Source organism: Lagenorhynchus albirostris, chromosome 10 (assembly GCF_949774975.1).
Source record: "Lagenorhynchus albirostris chromosome 10, mLagAlb1.1, whole genome shotgun sequence".
NCBI lineage: Eukaryota > Metazoa > Chordata > Mammalia > Artiodactyla > Delphinidae > Lagenorhynchus > Lagenorhynchus albirostris.
In genome coordinates, this window is record NC_083104.1 from 30812138 (window position 1) to 30827203 (window position 15066).

General features: G+C 40.7%; 1 protein-coding gene across 3 annotated transcripts in view; it reads left to right on the plus strand.

Moving 5' to 3' along the window:
* The window catches only part of CFAP20DC (CFAP20 domain containing), a 267799-nt gene extending 253123 nt beyond the window's left edge, over window positions 1–14676 (plus strand). The window contains exons 16-17 of one of the 3 annotated variants that reach the window (XM_060164004.1): window positions 1548–1642; window positions 14175–14676. In XM_060164004.1, coding sequence (XP_060019987.1) covers window positions 1548–1642; window positions 14175–14287 — 208 coding nt within the window. In that variant the 3' untranslated portion in view covers window positions 14288–14676. Of the gene's footprint in view, window positions 1–1547; window positions 1643–13956; window positions 14152–14174 lie in introns of those variants that run through there. The other 2 variants (XM_060164005.1, XM_060164006.1) reach the window with 2 other exon arrangements.
* The last annotated feature ends 390 nt before the right edge of the window (window positions 14677–15066 follow it).

Sequence of the window (15066 nt, forward strand, 5' to 3'; positions counted from 1 at the left end):
ATGTCCTTAATGTGTTATTATGAAATTCAATTACACAGCAAGTTCACCTTGCTTATTTTACAAGCCATAATCTAGTGATAGCTAAAGTGAGCAGTGAGTGAAAGTATCTTAAAATAATACAAATAGGAATTGGATAATTTTTACATTAAGATCCTTTTTATACAAGAGTAAATGGCTTGCAAAGAAAACTTCTATTGTATAGACTTGAAATCATTCTACAATCCTTGGCTGGTTTAATTCCAGCAGAATCCACTTCCTACCTTGGTTTATCATTGTGGATACAGCCATACTATGATCTTCACTGATAATGAAGATGATAGTGGTCATAGCTGAAATTTTTTGACAGCAGCTCTGTACCCAGATCCATACCAAACGTTTTTCATCCATTTTTTTCATTTCATCTTAACGACAAAACTCTGGAGTAACTATTATTATCTCCTTTTTATACATAAGGCTTAGTGATGTTATAAGCGACTTGGCTAAGTTCTCACATTTCAGAAACATGGTGCCAGGATTGGCCTGGGGAGCCAGTGCTCTTAGTTACTGGTCGGGACTGTCTCCCATTGTAGATAAAGACAGCAGGAAATGCAGAAATTTAGAGAGAAATTTTTTGGTCATGAGGACATATTCCTGTTGAGAAGAATAAGGTCAATGACACAGCCTGCTTATATCAATGCAAGAAATATAATTCACTTTGGAAAATCCTTCACATTCCCCTTCCTGCTCTGTTCCCGTGAAGAAGCTCAATAGCAAGTTTACAGATGAGAAAGGGTTGAAGTAGAACACACAGTGACTCATGCTTTCAGGATGTCACTGACTTATAGCACACCCACCCAGGTATCTGCTAGAGGGAGCAGAGAGACAGGAAAAGAATGGAAAGAAGGAAAGTTAAGAGACTGGGAATGAGGTTGGAAGTTGGAGGCAGAGGGACGGGGAATGTAGGAGGTGCTTTCTGAAGTGGCTTTGCCCCCATTCATACTGGGAGAACTGAAGTATCGAGCCACTCAAGGGCCCAAAGGCCCTCACTCTTCCTTCTTTTGTCCTCCCCTGCCCTAAAGCCCCAAGTGAATGCATACCATCTCCCACCATCATGGCTGGTCCATGACAGCTCCAAGACTAACTTCTCTTTTGAATCCCCAAGTGGACTCTTGTCATCCATGACATGTAACTTTGTCAGGCTTTCTTATCCAAAGGTCCTAAGGAGCTTTGTCTCTGCTGCATTTCTTCTTAGTTGTTGAAATAATTTTCTTAGGTGAGAGGAGATGTGCTATAGTTGACGATCAACAGTAATAAACTTTTGAGAGGAACAGTCATCATCATTTAGTTGGTGTATTTATGGAACAGCTAGTTAGTTAAGTAATCAACTATGTATTTACAGATTTATAAAACTGAATATTAATTTCTGGACATCTTATTTTCTGAAATATGAAGAAGGGAAAAATGGTTTTTTGTGGAAGCCCCAGGGAGTTAAAAATCCAGGAGAAAGGTAAAATCTCTATATGGAATTACAAACATGTGGTTCATTTATTTTCTTCTTTTCTTTTTAGGGACTGGTTAAATATGCTGAGCCCACCGATTGTTCCTCCCAGTCAACAGCCAGCAGAGCAGCATCAGGATTCTTCTGGAAGCTTGAGTGCTCAAGGTGGGAATATGAAAAACACCAAGCATAAAAAATAAAAATAATTAAGTATATATAGAGAAAATCAGTCACTTTGAGATGCCACTTTTTTTTAAAATGCTGATCACTTAGGCTCACACAGCCAAAATGAGGTAATCTGTGCCTCATTTTATAGGATTATAGGTGCTTTGCAACTATAGGAATTTAAAAGAAAAATTGTCCTTGTTCTCCTGAAGGTTAATCCACGGGCAAAATATAGTTGAGGGCGTAAGAGTATGGCTTTGGTGTCAAATTGACCTTCATCTGAATTCCAACTCTAGCAATTCCTGCTGTGTGATTTTAAGAATTTCAGTTTTGTAAAATAAGACTAATAATAGATGGTGCCCACCTGCAAGTTTTTCATGAAGATTCAGTGAGGTATACTGTATATGAAATACTTGGGATAGCGCCTACCAAATACCAGTTGTTAGTATTATTATAAAGCAGACCCAATACTCCAGCATCACAGAGATCCATGTTTTCGTTAATACAGAGGTACAGCCGTTTCATTAAAGCAAAGGCTGGCACAGAGCTTTGATGGGTAGTATTAGTAATAGAAGAATTAGAAGGAAGCAGGGATGAAAATTTGCCTGGGGTTCTCTTTGTTGACGAGAGCCACAAAGATGACCATTTAGTTTCTGGCTGTGAGCAGGGAACATAACTGTCAGGAGTGTGTAGAGGAGGGACATAAAAGAATCTTCGTCAGACATAGAGGGGTTGAGATGGGAAGGGTGAGGGGCACTCTAAAATGCATAGCCGGAGTGACAGACAACCTCAGAGTGGGACTCCCTGAGATACCTTTACAAGCTGGATTATAAAGATGGAAGCTCTATATCTACGGTTTAAAAAAAGCGGGGGGAGGGGGGCTTCCCTAGTTGCGCAGTGGTTGAGAGTCCGCCTGCCGATGCAGGGGACACGGGTTCGTGCCCCGGTCCAGGAGGATCCCACATGCCGCGGAGCGGCTGGGCCCATGAGCCATGGACGCTGAGCCTGCGCGTCCGGAGCCTGTGCTCCGCAACGGGAGAGGCCACAACAGTGAGAGGCCCGCGTACCGCAAAAGAAAAAAAAAAGGAACTGAAACCAGTATAAATTACTCCAACAAAGGTGCCAGGGCTTTTTTCCCTAATTGCCCCAGGGAGAAAGAGGAGCATCCCATTTTTCTTCAGGTATGGAGAGTTCAGAGTGAGAGCTCATATATCTGAGTTGTGCATTTTGGTTGCCCAAGGGATGGAGATGTCGCTGTGATTTACTATCTGAAATAGATGATGCCCCTCAAATTGAGACTTTTTAGGGGTGTACATGTATAATTGCTCATAATAGAAAAACGGAATCTTGCGTGTCAGGAGGAGACCTTGCTGTGAGGGAACAAGTAATGTTTTAAGTATCCTAAATAAGCCACAGGAAAGTGTGGTCTTTAAACAAAGGCACCCAAGATCTATAGTGGTGATGAGTGGCTGAAAGGATGTCTTAAAGTTGCCATTGCAAAGTGATGTTTTGACAGCAGGGGCTCAATTATGTTGAAGGTAAACAGAACTTGCATGGAGGACAAATTAACAAATTAAATTCCAAGAATTGTAGAAATGTTCTGGCCAATGTTAACCAGCTCTGGCACCCCTTCTCCCTGTCACCCTAGATTTCCATCTGGTATCCCTTTCCCTCTTCTGATAAACTTGGATAGTTTGTAGTTAATATAAACCAAAACCATCAAAAAGTAGTGTTTCCTATTTGCTTAATCTTTACATGTCATTGGCTTAGTTTTAGACAACGTAGCATACAGTTACCAATATACTGAGCTAGTGTTTCCATCTGTTCTTATAAAGTGTTTGTCAAAGAAAAATAATAGGCTCAAGCATCCAGTGTATACCATCAGAAGGAGAAGGGAGGCACAGTTGTGGGTAGTCTGGGACTCTTCCTGAGTTTCTGTTGCACAATACCATTAACTCAGCACCTAATATATGCCAGACACTGTGCTCACTGGTTACATTTAGTCCTCACAAGTAAGTCAGACAGAGAAATACAAGTATCATGATATCACTTATATGTGGAATCTAAAATATGATAGAAATGAACTTTTATACAAAACAGAAACAGACTCACAGACATAGAAAACAAATTTATTGCTACTTAAGGGGAAGGTTGGGGGGAGGGATAAATTAGGAGTTTGGGATTTGCAGATATACACTACTATATATAAAATAGATAAACAACAAGGTCCTACTGTACAGCACAGGGAACTGTATTCACTATCTTGTAATAAACTATAATGGAAAGGAATACGAAAAAGAATATATATATACACATAACTGAATCACTTTGCGGTACACCAGAAACTAACACAACATTGTAAATCATTATACTTCAATTTTTAAAAAAAAGAGAATGTAAAAAAGAAATTTACTCCTCCCAGCAGTACCATGAGGAAGATACTAATTTTGTATATGCAGTTGTTATTTTTTACAGCTGAAGAAACTGAGGCAGCAAGGTCTTGAATAATTTACGTAAAGTTAGTCATTGGCAGAGCTGGGATTTAAACCCAAGCAGCCTGGCCCCAGAGCCCAAGCACTGTTTTTAATTTTTTTGGCTTTGAACCAAGTAAATAAATTACCTAATAAAAAAATACAATATATAAACCAGGAATTGAAAAATTACTTTTCTGTTGAGAGTTCCAATCAACAGGAAAACAAAACATCTCAAGGGCTAAGTAGCTAAGTCCTTTCAGAAAAAAGAAAAGCAGACCTCTGGTCACCTGTTTCAGGCCTGGACCTGCCTCCCCCAACCCCCAGGCTTGTGACAAATGACTGGTGGCCACACTCCCTCCAGGGGTTGAGTGGCTGAGGGGTGTAGTTGCCGTGTTGACCCGATCTAGGGCAAGGCCAAGGGAGTGAGGGGCTGAATGAAGGGCAAGGTGACTAGAGTGCGGGACTGCCCAGCCTGGGTGGTCGCTGTGCCCACCTTCTCCAAGGCCTCTCGAGAGGACCTTATCTGAGTAGGTCAGGCTCTCTCACCTCACCTAGTGCCTTTTCGTCACAGCCTTTCCACAGTTCATAACTCGTGATTCGTTTACTTGTGTATTGCCTTGTTTCCTAGGTAGCCTAAGAGTTTTTAAAAGCAGAGACTGTCAGTTTGCTCACTCCTAGATCCCTAGTACCCTGAAATTTCTGGCATATATTAGATACGCTGGATTCTCATTAGAAGGAAGACAGGAAGGGAGAAAGGGAGGAAAAAGAGGGAGAGAAATGTTATTCAACTGGTCATTTCTTATAACAACCTTGGAAGGAAAAAAACAGGGTAATTCATTGAAATCTGACTTTCAGTTTTTCCCCCAATTCCAATTTTTTGGTATATTAGGCATATTTGTAAAATTCCACAGTGAGAGTATTGAACTTAGACCCACACATTTTAGCAATTAAAACAGTTATAGGTCACCTTATGCGGTGGCTCTTAAACTTTACTTATAAGCAATGAAAACTTTTCTGTCAAGTGAACTCTCATATGGAATCCCAATAAGTAAAGGAGTTAAAAGCAGAACTGCTCTGGGTGGAGTGGGAGTTATGGTCTCAGAACCCTGCCGTGGGGCCCTAATGAACCAGTTAAAAACACTAATGTAATTCATCACCCTCAATTTGACCTTGCCCAAGGTCAAATGCTCAATCAGAGTTACGATTTGGATCCAGTCTTCCTCCACATCAGTGCCTTTCTGCAGAACCATTGCACTGGGATGTGAAGGTGGTTTTGAAGTCTCGTTCACAGGGAAAGAGGCTCTTCCATCTTCAGACTTCTAGGATAAACGTAATAATAGCTAATGTTTATTTCATCTTCCAGTGACCCAGGCCTACATGTGCACTTTAATTCTCAGAATAGCCTACTGAGACATAGGTACTATTATTATCCCCATTTTACACATGGACACTGGTACTTAGAGCAGAGAAGTGATATGATGAACTGCCACATCTCCATCAGAGATGGAGAGGCCGAGATGTATCCATGCAGCTAGAGGCATAACTGCTTTCTCACAGCAGGGAAAGCTGGCCTAACCAATACGTAACTCTAGAAAACTTGCCCCAGCCCATACAAAAGTAAATGCATGCATTAAACCTGGCCCTAGAGTCCCTTCTTTATTCAGTACAAATTTGTGTCACAGCCCCAGTTTCTACTAGGCCAGAATGTCTCAAGTGTGTGAATTCCATCTGAAATGAACAGCCCGGCTCCCAGCAGAGCCAAGCAGCCAGCAGGAACAGCATTGTACTCCGCACCATTCGACTGAATGGAGAAACGGGCAGCTCTCAGCTGGGCCATGATACATTTGCCAAATATCAAGTACCATGGGCACGGGTACCCTTAACACCTACGGAAAATGTGTTTTTCTGGAGACCGTGTGAAATGTAAAAATGGGAAGTTAAGCTTTCAGAACTTACTCAAGAAAACTACCAAATTGACCTTTTGAAAATGAAGCAGACTTCGCTCGAAGAATAGTTGTCAATTTGTTTTTGACATTTGTTCCTTTACAGCTATGACCCTTAAATTATTCATGCTTACCAGCTCCAAAATGGAATAATAATGCCTCTCTCTTCAGGCCTGTAAACCTTTTTTTGCAGGTTGCATGGATTTTGAGTGAGAAACACACTCAGAAGGGCTTTTGGAGTTGCCAGAGTCTCATAAAAATAACATTCTCATACCTTTTGTACAGCAAAGCCACAGAAGATATTCCTTTATGAACATTAATTAATCTCCCACGAGACATAAATAGGCAGCGGATGCTTATTTTATAGGTGTAATATCCAAATTACTATTCAAGAATTTATGGAAATCTCATGACGCCTCACAGCTAACCAGAGAGAGGGGAATCTGGCCGCCTGTCCTGGGTCCAACAGAGGAATCCTTTCATAGTCCTGTTTCCCGCCGTGCAATTATTTGACATTTACCTAATACCCTGAGTCTAAAAGCAGTCTTCCAAAATCTGTTTTATTAGTTATCGCACCAGACATTGTGCTTCATCGAACAACCGTGGTACCCACAGTGCTTAACATGGAGCCTAGGATATTGTAAACGCTGCATAAATATTTGATGAGTAGAATGAGTGAATCTTCTGCCCATGGGAAACAGGAGGATGATTTGGTCTACTTTTTGGATCTTCCCTGTATCTTGAAGATTTATTCAAAATGCAAAGGAGAACTTTCCCTAAAAAAGCAATATTGACGATCAAAGTAATAATAGAAGCCAGCATTAATAAAGCACATGCTGTGTGCCCAGCGCTGTGTCGAGTTTTCCTGTGCGTTACCTCTCCGTGACTTCTCCTAACACTTACTGGCATAGGGCTGTGCTGTGTCGCCACTGTACGGGTGAGGTTAGGGTCACAGCCTGGGTCACAGCCCCACTGATTGTGGAGCAGAACACTGACCGAGGCCTGTCGCACTGGACTGTCCGCACCCTTAAGCCCCACACTGATAGAACCACAGAATTCCCATTTAGGTCAATAAGAACTACACAGCTGAAGTGTCCAGTGCAGTGTTTTTAATTTAGGTAGTTTTCTTTCTTGAGCCTTTCTGGATAAAATAGTACTCTCCTTAGAATTCTCCTTAGACCCATAGAGCCCCCGCCTCAACTCTCAGCTTGTGAAATGATTTGTTAGCATTTTCAGGCATACCTTTGTGATATTGCACATTCTGTTCCAGACCACCGCAATAAAACAAATATCTCAATAAAATGAGTCTGGTTTCCCAGGGCATATAAAAGTTGTATTTACATTACACTGTTGTCTATGAAGTGTCCAATAGCGTTACATCTTTTAAAAGTGCATACCTTAATTTAAAAATACTTTATTGCTAAAAAATGCATCATCTGAGGGCTTCCCTGGTGGCGCAGTGGTTGAGAGTCCGCCTGCTGATGCAGGGGACACGGGTTCGTGCCCCAGTCCGGGAAGATCCCACATGCCGCGGAGCGGCTGGGCCCATGAGCCATGGCCGCTAAGCCTGCGTGTCCGGAGCCTGTGCTCCACAACGGGAGAGACCACAGCAGTGAGAGGCCCGCGTACCGCAAAAAAAAAAAAAAAAAAGCATCATCTGAGCCTTCAGCAGGTTGTCGTAGTAACATCAATGATCAAAGATCATCATAACAAATATAATAATAATGCAAAAGTTTGAAATATTTTGAGAATTACCAAAATGTGACAGAGACACAAAGTGAGCAAAAGCTGTTGGAAAAATGGTGCCGTTGGACTTGCTCAATGCAGGGTTGCCACAAACCTTCGATTTGTAAAAAGCACAATAAATCGAAGTGCAAAAAAACAAGTTATACCTGTATGACATTCTTGAATCCAGATTCCTTCCCCTTCCCCTGTGAGGCAAGTAGTTGCCTTTTGGTCTCTGATTAACCTTGGGGCAAGGAAGTATTTTCTTATGCAGCTTTCAGGGTCTGGGGGGTGTCTTCTCTGCATAGAAGAAGTGATTAAGAGGGGGGCAGTCAGCCCTCTCACTATGTAAAGAAATGCCTTCTTTTCAGTCATACTGGAAGTGAACCCTCTAGTAGAGAAGTAAACACACTGATGGGTGTCTGAGGCTCTCTCCTATTCCAGAACCACCCCCCACCTACTTATTCCCCAAATGTACAACAGAGGGGCCTTGGCCCAGATGTGGTCCTAGATTCCATTGCTGGAATTGGGATACATTTCCCCCTGGCTGCAGCGTTGCCACCTTGCCTGAAATCAGGCCCTGGAGATCCTATAGGCTTTGTAGGCTTCAGAGCTCAATAGTCTGACTAGGGACCTTCCTTCATGTGCAACAAAAAGCACTCAGAGTGGTAATTCACATATTTACAAGTGCACATATATGTCTTGTGAGGTATTCCCCAGCTTTGCTGCAATATAATTGACATATAACATTATGTTAATTTAAGGTGTACAACGTGATGATTTGATATACAAGCGCACATTTGAATCACATTTGTAAGTAGAGACTAGCTGGAAAGAATGAAATTGCAAGAATTCCTAACTAATCATCCAAATTCTTCAATGTGTTGTTTTAAGTGGCATTTTCCAAGTAAAATATAGCCACGAGATTTTACAAAAGGAGTGATGTACTTATTTCCCAAATGAAACCTGAACTATAATCTTGGTATATCATTTGCCTTCCAAAAAACAATATAGCTTTCTAATAGAAGAAAGTACGTTTTCATCCTTTTTATTCCATTATTGGTCATTTATCTTTCTTCCATTTGAGGGCACATATTTGCTGAGAAACAAATCTCAACAGTTCACGTTCTCCAGTTTTAGTGCAAGTTAATTTTGCCCTACTGTGATATAAGTTGGTGGAAGAGTTTGCAAGCACCTGGTGCTCAGCAGAATCTTATCTAAAATGTCATCTTTATTGACCTGAAGGCTGACTGTTCCCAGTGGTGATCCGTCACCACTGAATTGTTGGAACAATAGTGTATTAGTATGCGCATAAAGATACAGTCCATCAGTTTTCAAGATCTATAAGAGAGAAAATGCATTCACTTGTAAAAAAAAGACAAAACTCCAGATGGCAGCGTCAGAAAATCGAAAATCAAGTACAGTGTCTTGATTCAGAGACTTTAAATCTGAAAAACTGGTGCCACATCATTTATTTTCAAGCTTGAAGACTGAGCTTGTGCATATCGGTTTTCTATTATCTACAGTTAAAATGCGTTAAATATAGATAATTAAGCATTTATATTAGTTGACTCAAAAGGTGAACTGGAGGAATTATCTGCTCACACTGATCTAACCAAGGGGAGGGCAGGTAATATTGCTGTGTTTGGTCTGACTCCGTTGGGTTTTCTTCTGTTATTGCCGTTAACCAGTTTCAAAGTGGATGAAACTGAAAGTTTGTAAACAGATTATTATCTGAAAGGCAATTTTATTTCACCAGAAATGGCTTTATTATGTGCAGAAGAGTAAAAATGTAATTTGGACCCCTGTCCCGCTGTTCTTAGTCTGGTAGCAGAGAATGGTTTTATTTGTTAATTTGTCCTTTTAGAGTTTCTGTAGCCAGTCTTTAAATAGAGCAATTTAGCATTTGGGAGAAAAACGAACTCTTCACTATCCAAGAATATAATTGAAAATTACCCCATGCCCATGCACAATAATTACCTTTCAAAACATTTCCCATTGCTTGACATCACAGTGGTAATTGCTTAACAATATTATAATTTCATTACGTAGAGATTACAGTGGCAAAATGATGTAAGTTGGAGGCTTTGAAAATTAAGTTATAATGAAAACAAAACCATCTGTGCAAGTTTAAAGCACTTATTTCAATATAAAGTTATACCTAATATCACCCAATTTTTGTATGAATGTCATTGTTGGTAGAGTTCTAAAATTCACCCATTTAAAGCTTTAGTACTAAAACCCACAAAACCTGCGTTAGTCCCATGGTTATAATGCATGAAGTTCCAGTTCTACAGCGATATGTGTTGGAACGACTGCATTTCTATAGCAGTTATTGCTTCAGTTTGCATGCATTATGTAGCCAGACCTCTACTAATGAATTGGATGCACCTTGATCCCTTTGCAGTTGGATGATAAAGACCCATGGCCCATTAGAATGGTTATTTTCATTTTGAAAGGCTCCTGACTAGTTGTAAAAATGTATCGAGTTTTCTAATTTAATAACGCCAGCTTAAAACTTTATCTTTTTGGAAAGTACAAGCACAGAATGCACTAAACAATTATACAGCATATAACTCTTAGGTGCCAGAGGTCAGAATTTCCCCCAATGTGTTGATGCAGTAAAAACAAGACATTGGATGGCAGATCTTCGAGAAAATTCAACTTATATTTATTTACCTCAGTAATATGTGGTTTTAATATCACACCTGATGGAAAAAATTAGTGTTACTTTTTTGAAAAATACATGATTTTTGATATAAGAACTTTTTATTTAAAGATGAATTAATTATAATATCCTGTATAAAATTAGTAGGGGACTTTGTGTTTCATTCAAACCTTTTTTTTAGTAGTAAAAAATCAAACAGATATAGTTTTGGGGTAGGGAGTGAGGTATAAATGAACATATCCCTCTCGTGTCTAACTCAGATATCTTACGTTTTCCATAATGATTATAACATTTGCTGAGTACTCACTGTGTGTGCTGAATGTTATCTTATTTAGTTCTCATAGGTACTATAACAGGTACTATTACTATCCTTACTTTACATATGAGGAAACTGAGGCTGAGTAGTGAATTTTCTCAATGTCCCACAGCTGTGAAATGGCAGAAATGGGATTTGGACCCAGATCTATCTGACTTCATTGTCTAAATGTCATTCTGCCTGTCTCTGTGAAGTCTTTTCTTTATATTTAAGCTTTATCAGTGCTGTTCTGAGTTACTAAAAAAGCTGTAGCCTGTAGTTAAGGATTTATTATATTGTTATTATTCTTAATAGTAATAGTAGTGATTATTTATTGAACAACTACCGTGTGCTCTGTGCTATGCATATTACCCAGTGTCCAGCTTAGTCCACAAAGCCCTATGAAATAAGGTTATTCCCATTTTAAAAACGAGCAAACGAAGGTTCAGTGAGGCAAAATAATCTGTACCCAGCCTAAGGGCATGCAGGTGGTGAGCAGCGGCGCTCCCATCCATCCCCAGGCTTGTTGGATTCTAGAGCCCAGGGGTGCTCTTAGCCACTCCCAGTTTAACTCCTCATTAATCTTTAGTAGCTGTTTTTGTTTCATGTGTGTATGTCACATGTACAACTAGGCTGTCTCATCCATAACCAGACTGCTCAGTCACGTAGCAAGCACACAGTGGTTACTTATTGATCACCTGATTTTGTTCCGTTGACTGAAGTAGCCCCAATATGAAAGTGTTGATGGATTGAATATCTGAAAGTAAAGAACATGCACACTCTCCTTTGATGTGCAGAAGTGGCCCAGGGGATCATCTTCAATATGAAACAGGCACTTGAAAAGCATTCCCACCCTCTCCTACTTAGAGGAGGAGGGTGGAGGCAAGGCCCTAGGGACCACTCTTAAGGTAACAATAGAAAATAAAGGAAAGGCAGCCTGCCTTCTCTGGGTTCCTGTTCTTAATCAGAAACTGTGCAAGGTGCTCAGGTCAGCTACCACTATCAATGTGGCCGTTAGCTGTAAGTCCTGACATATTTCAAGGATGCAAGAAGCCACTGCAGCCAAGAGTCACAAAAACTCATCAAAGGCACCATAGGGATCATTGGATCTGGCCCCCTGTCCTACACAGGGTTCATCTACAAAATCTCATACAAATGATTGCCCCAGTCCCCGCTTCACCCTCCCTAGAGTCCACGTTCCATTTCCTGGTCAGCTCCAGTGTCTAGAAAATTTTTCCTTGTGCTGAGCCAAAATCTGGCTCCTTGTAACTTTCACCCATTGATCCTGTTGCTTTCTCTTGGAGCCCCACAGCATCGTCTTAATTTCCCATTCATTTGCCACCCTTTATATATGTGAAGCCAGAAGGGCTGTTGTCACTTCCATCAAGCTTTCCCTTTTCTGGAGTTAATAAGCTCAGTTCCTTTGGGCCTGTTGAGCTAGTTGCCTCTGCCCCTCCCACAAGGACTGTCTCATCTTTGTCAGTGGTTTTGGAAATATGAAAAATCAAAGTTCTTTTGTTTCCAAAACTGATGTCTTTAAATGTAGGACACCTTTACAATTTTTTACTTTCCATATTTAAATCCCCATAATGTAATAGCTTCCAATTGAATGTGTTACACCAGTAATGTGTTAACAATAAGATTGAGCAGGTATGGTCAAAAGAACACTGAACTGGGAATCTGGAAACCCAGGTTCATCCCTGACACTGCCTCTAACTCACCAAGTGACCTCAGATGAGCTGTTTAACTTTGCAGACCCTGTTTCCCTCATCCATCAAACAGGCACGATAATACTTGCCTCTTTCACAGGATCATAACAGTCAAATGAGCTACTGAGTGAGAAAGTGCTTTCTAAACCATCGAGGGTTGTACTGTTTGAGGTGTTACTAAGCCAGGCAGGTGAAATCATTCTTCTGTTAAACCCCACTTTTTAAGAACTGCTGGCACTGCATGCAACTCACCAGAGAGTCCACTGATTTCTTGTTTCCCCCAGATCACTGCAAACTCCTTGAAAACAGGGCCTCTCTCTTATATCTTCATATCCCCAACACCTGGCTTGGTGCCTGGGGCAGGGAAGGATCACGTTAAATGTTTTGGGGTGGTTAGAAGAAGGATGGGCAGAGGAATGGCTGTGGTACAGTTTCAAAACCCCACTCCACCATTTTGTCACCACTCCCTTGGCCTTAATTCCAGTTTGTCACTGTCCTGACGGTGTCCATGCACCAGCTTAATCTGATTTGGGCTGGGTAAGGTGAGGTCCCACCACCACCACCACTACCACCACCTTCCCTTCCTCTGGGCAGTGACGCTTAAGATCCCAGCTTTGTTTCACAATCATTGATTCACCCTTTCAAAAAGTACTCAGTATTTACTGAGCCTCTGTTCTGTGTCAGCCCTGCCCATGCCCACCATCCCCTCCAGAACTGACCCTGGTGAGCTTGTAGCCCAAAGGTTTGGTTTTCTTTGGTCCTTAGTAGCCTGTGCTAAGGAAGAGAGACAAGTGTTGTCTTAATCATCTGCTCCTCCCTGAGCCTGCTCTGGTCCTCTCCAGCTGAGGGAGGTCTTGCCTTCCCAGCCTCCAAGCCTATTACATGGATTTTGAGAAGTACTCAGAAGGCACTCGCTTGCTAGTGCTAGTGATGGCATCAAGTACATAAGTACTGAGCACAACACTGGGCACACACAAGGTGGTCAGGAAATATCTTAGTAAAGCTTTTTTTTTTTTTCATTCCATGCCATTTGTTGAAAACCAACCAAACCTTGCTAACTTTGCTGATTACTTAGGCGGTAGGTGTTCTCTTCATCCAAACCATCTAAATAGCTGTCACAAGAAAAAGAAATCAAGCCATGTTCATTTTCCCAGCAAATGTGACAGATCTTGCTACCGCTAATAAAATTACAGATCATCTGACATTGTTTTCCATTTGTGTTCTATGCTTTGAGTATCATATTTCTAAACATTATTTTAATTCATGTTTATCTGGTAGTCTTTTTAGGTGGTATGAATGGGGATTGAGCTCTTTATTAATTTGCACTGTTTGGCATCTGTGCAGCTCTGGCCCTTGAAGAAGTCTAGAGCTGTGATAATCAAATTTTGAATCCTGTTCAAGTATCCCTAATCCTCATAACTCTTCAGTCCTTTGGCCCTCTTCCTTAATCCTTTCTTCTCCCTGCCAGTTCTCCACGCTCGTTTTTCTTGTGCTTTATAGCGAATCTGGCCCCTGTAATCACCGTTTCTTCTCCGTCTTACACTGCAAGTAGAGTGTTATCACATCTGCAGCGCTCCTCCATTCTAGCACTGACATCCTGCCCGCAAAGGACAGTCTCCCAGGAAAGATGATTCCTGCTTCCTTGCCCTTCTCTGTTGCAGTTTAAGAATTACGGGCCAGGCCAACAGCTAACATGACGGTGGTTCCCCTTCCCACAGGTGGAGAAGACCTGAGTGTGGAAGAGGACGAGGAAGTGCTGACTCTGCTGTATGACCCATGTCTGAACTGTTACTTTGATCCCCAGACTGGGAAATATTACGAGTTGGTGTAATGCCTCCTTCCAGGGCAAAGAATGGCCACCCCCGGCGGAGCAGGATAGCAGTTCTGACTGGCATCACAATGCATGTGTTGGCCAGGCCCATGGAATCAACAGTAACTAAGAGAAATGAAGTTAGTTTGTACATAGTGTTCAGTGTTAAGACTACCTATGTTCTTTTTGTAGGTGGGTGTGATTTTTTGGAACTGTGAAGGAATTAATACAGAGATAAGATTTTAGAACTTTGAATTCGTTCTTATTTGTTGGTTCTCATCCTACATACAATTTTGTTTATTTCATATAATTTTATGTAAACGAATTAAGAGTTATTAATGCAAATTTTTTGTAGTGTTAATCTGTAAATGATGGCTTGATATACAGAAAATGTATTCTTGTTTAAAAGATATCTGGGTACCTTTTATTTTATTACCTATTTGTATTAAAAATAAAGTATGATGGTCAGAAGAATACCTTTTAAACTGATTCTTTTTATTTACCCCACTTTCTTTACCAGAATATTCCTAGATGGTCTTTACCTTTCCTTAGATTATTAGAAAAAGGATTAACTGTGAAGTAGTCAGACTTTATGACCATATTTCATTGGTACCGACCTTGCTATTTCCATTTCATTATAGTTCATCCAGAGTTTGCCAAAGACCACAACATTGTTAATAACTTAAGCTGCTTAGCTCTGTGCTTTTTTAAAAAATTTTTTACTAATTATCTCTGAATTCTAATAATATGATCCAAATCTAGCTCCATGGATCCAAATTTAATAAGAAGTCACCCATTTG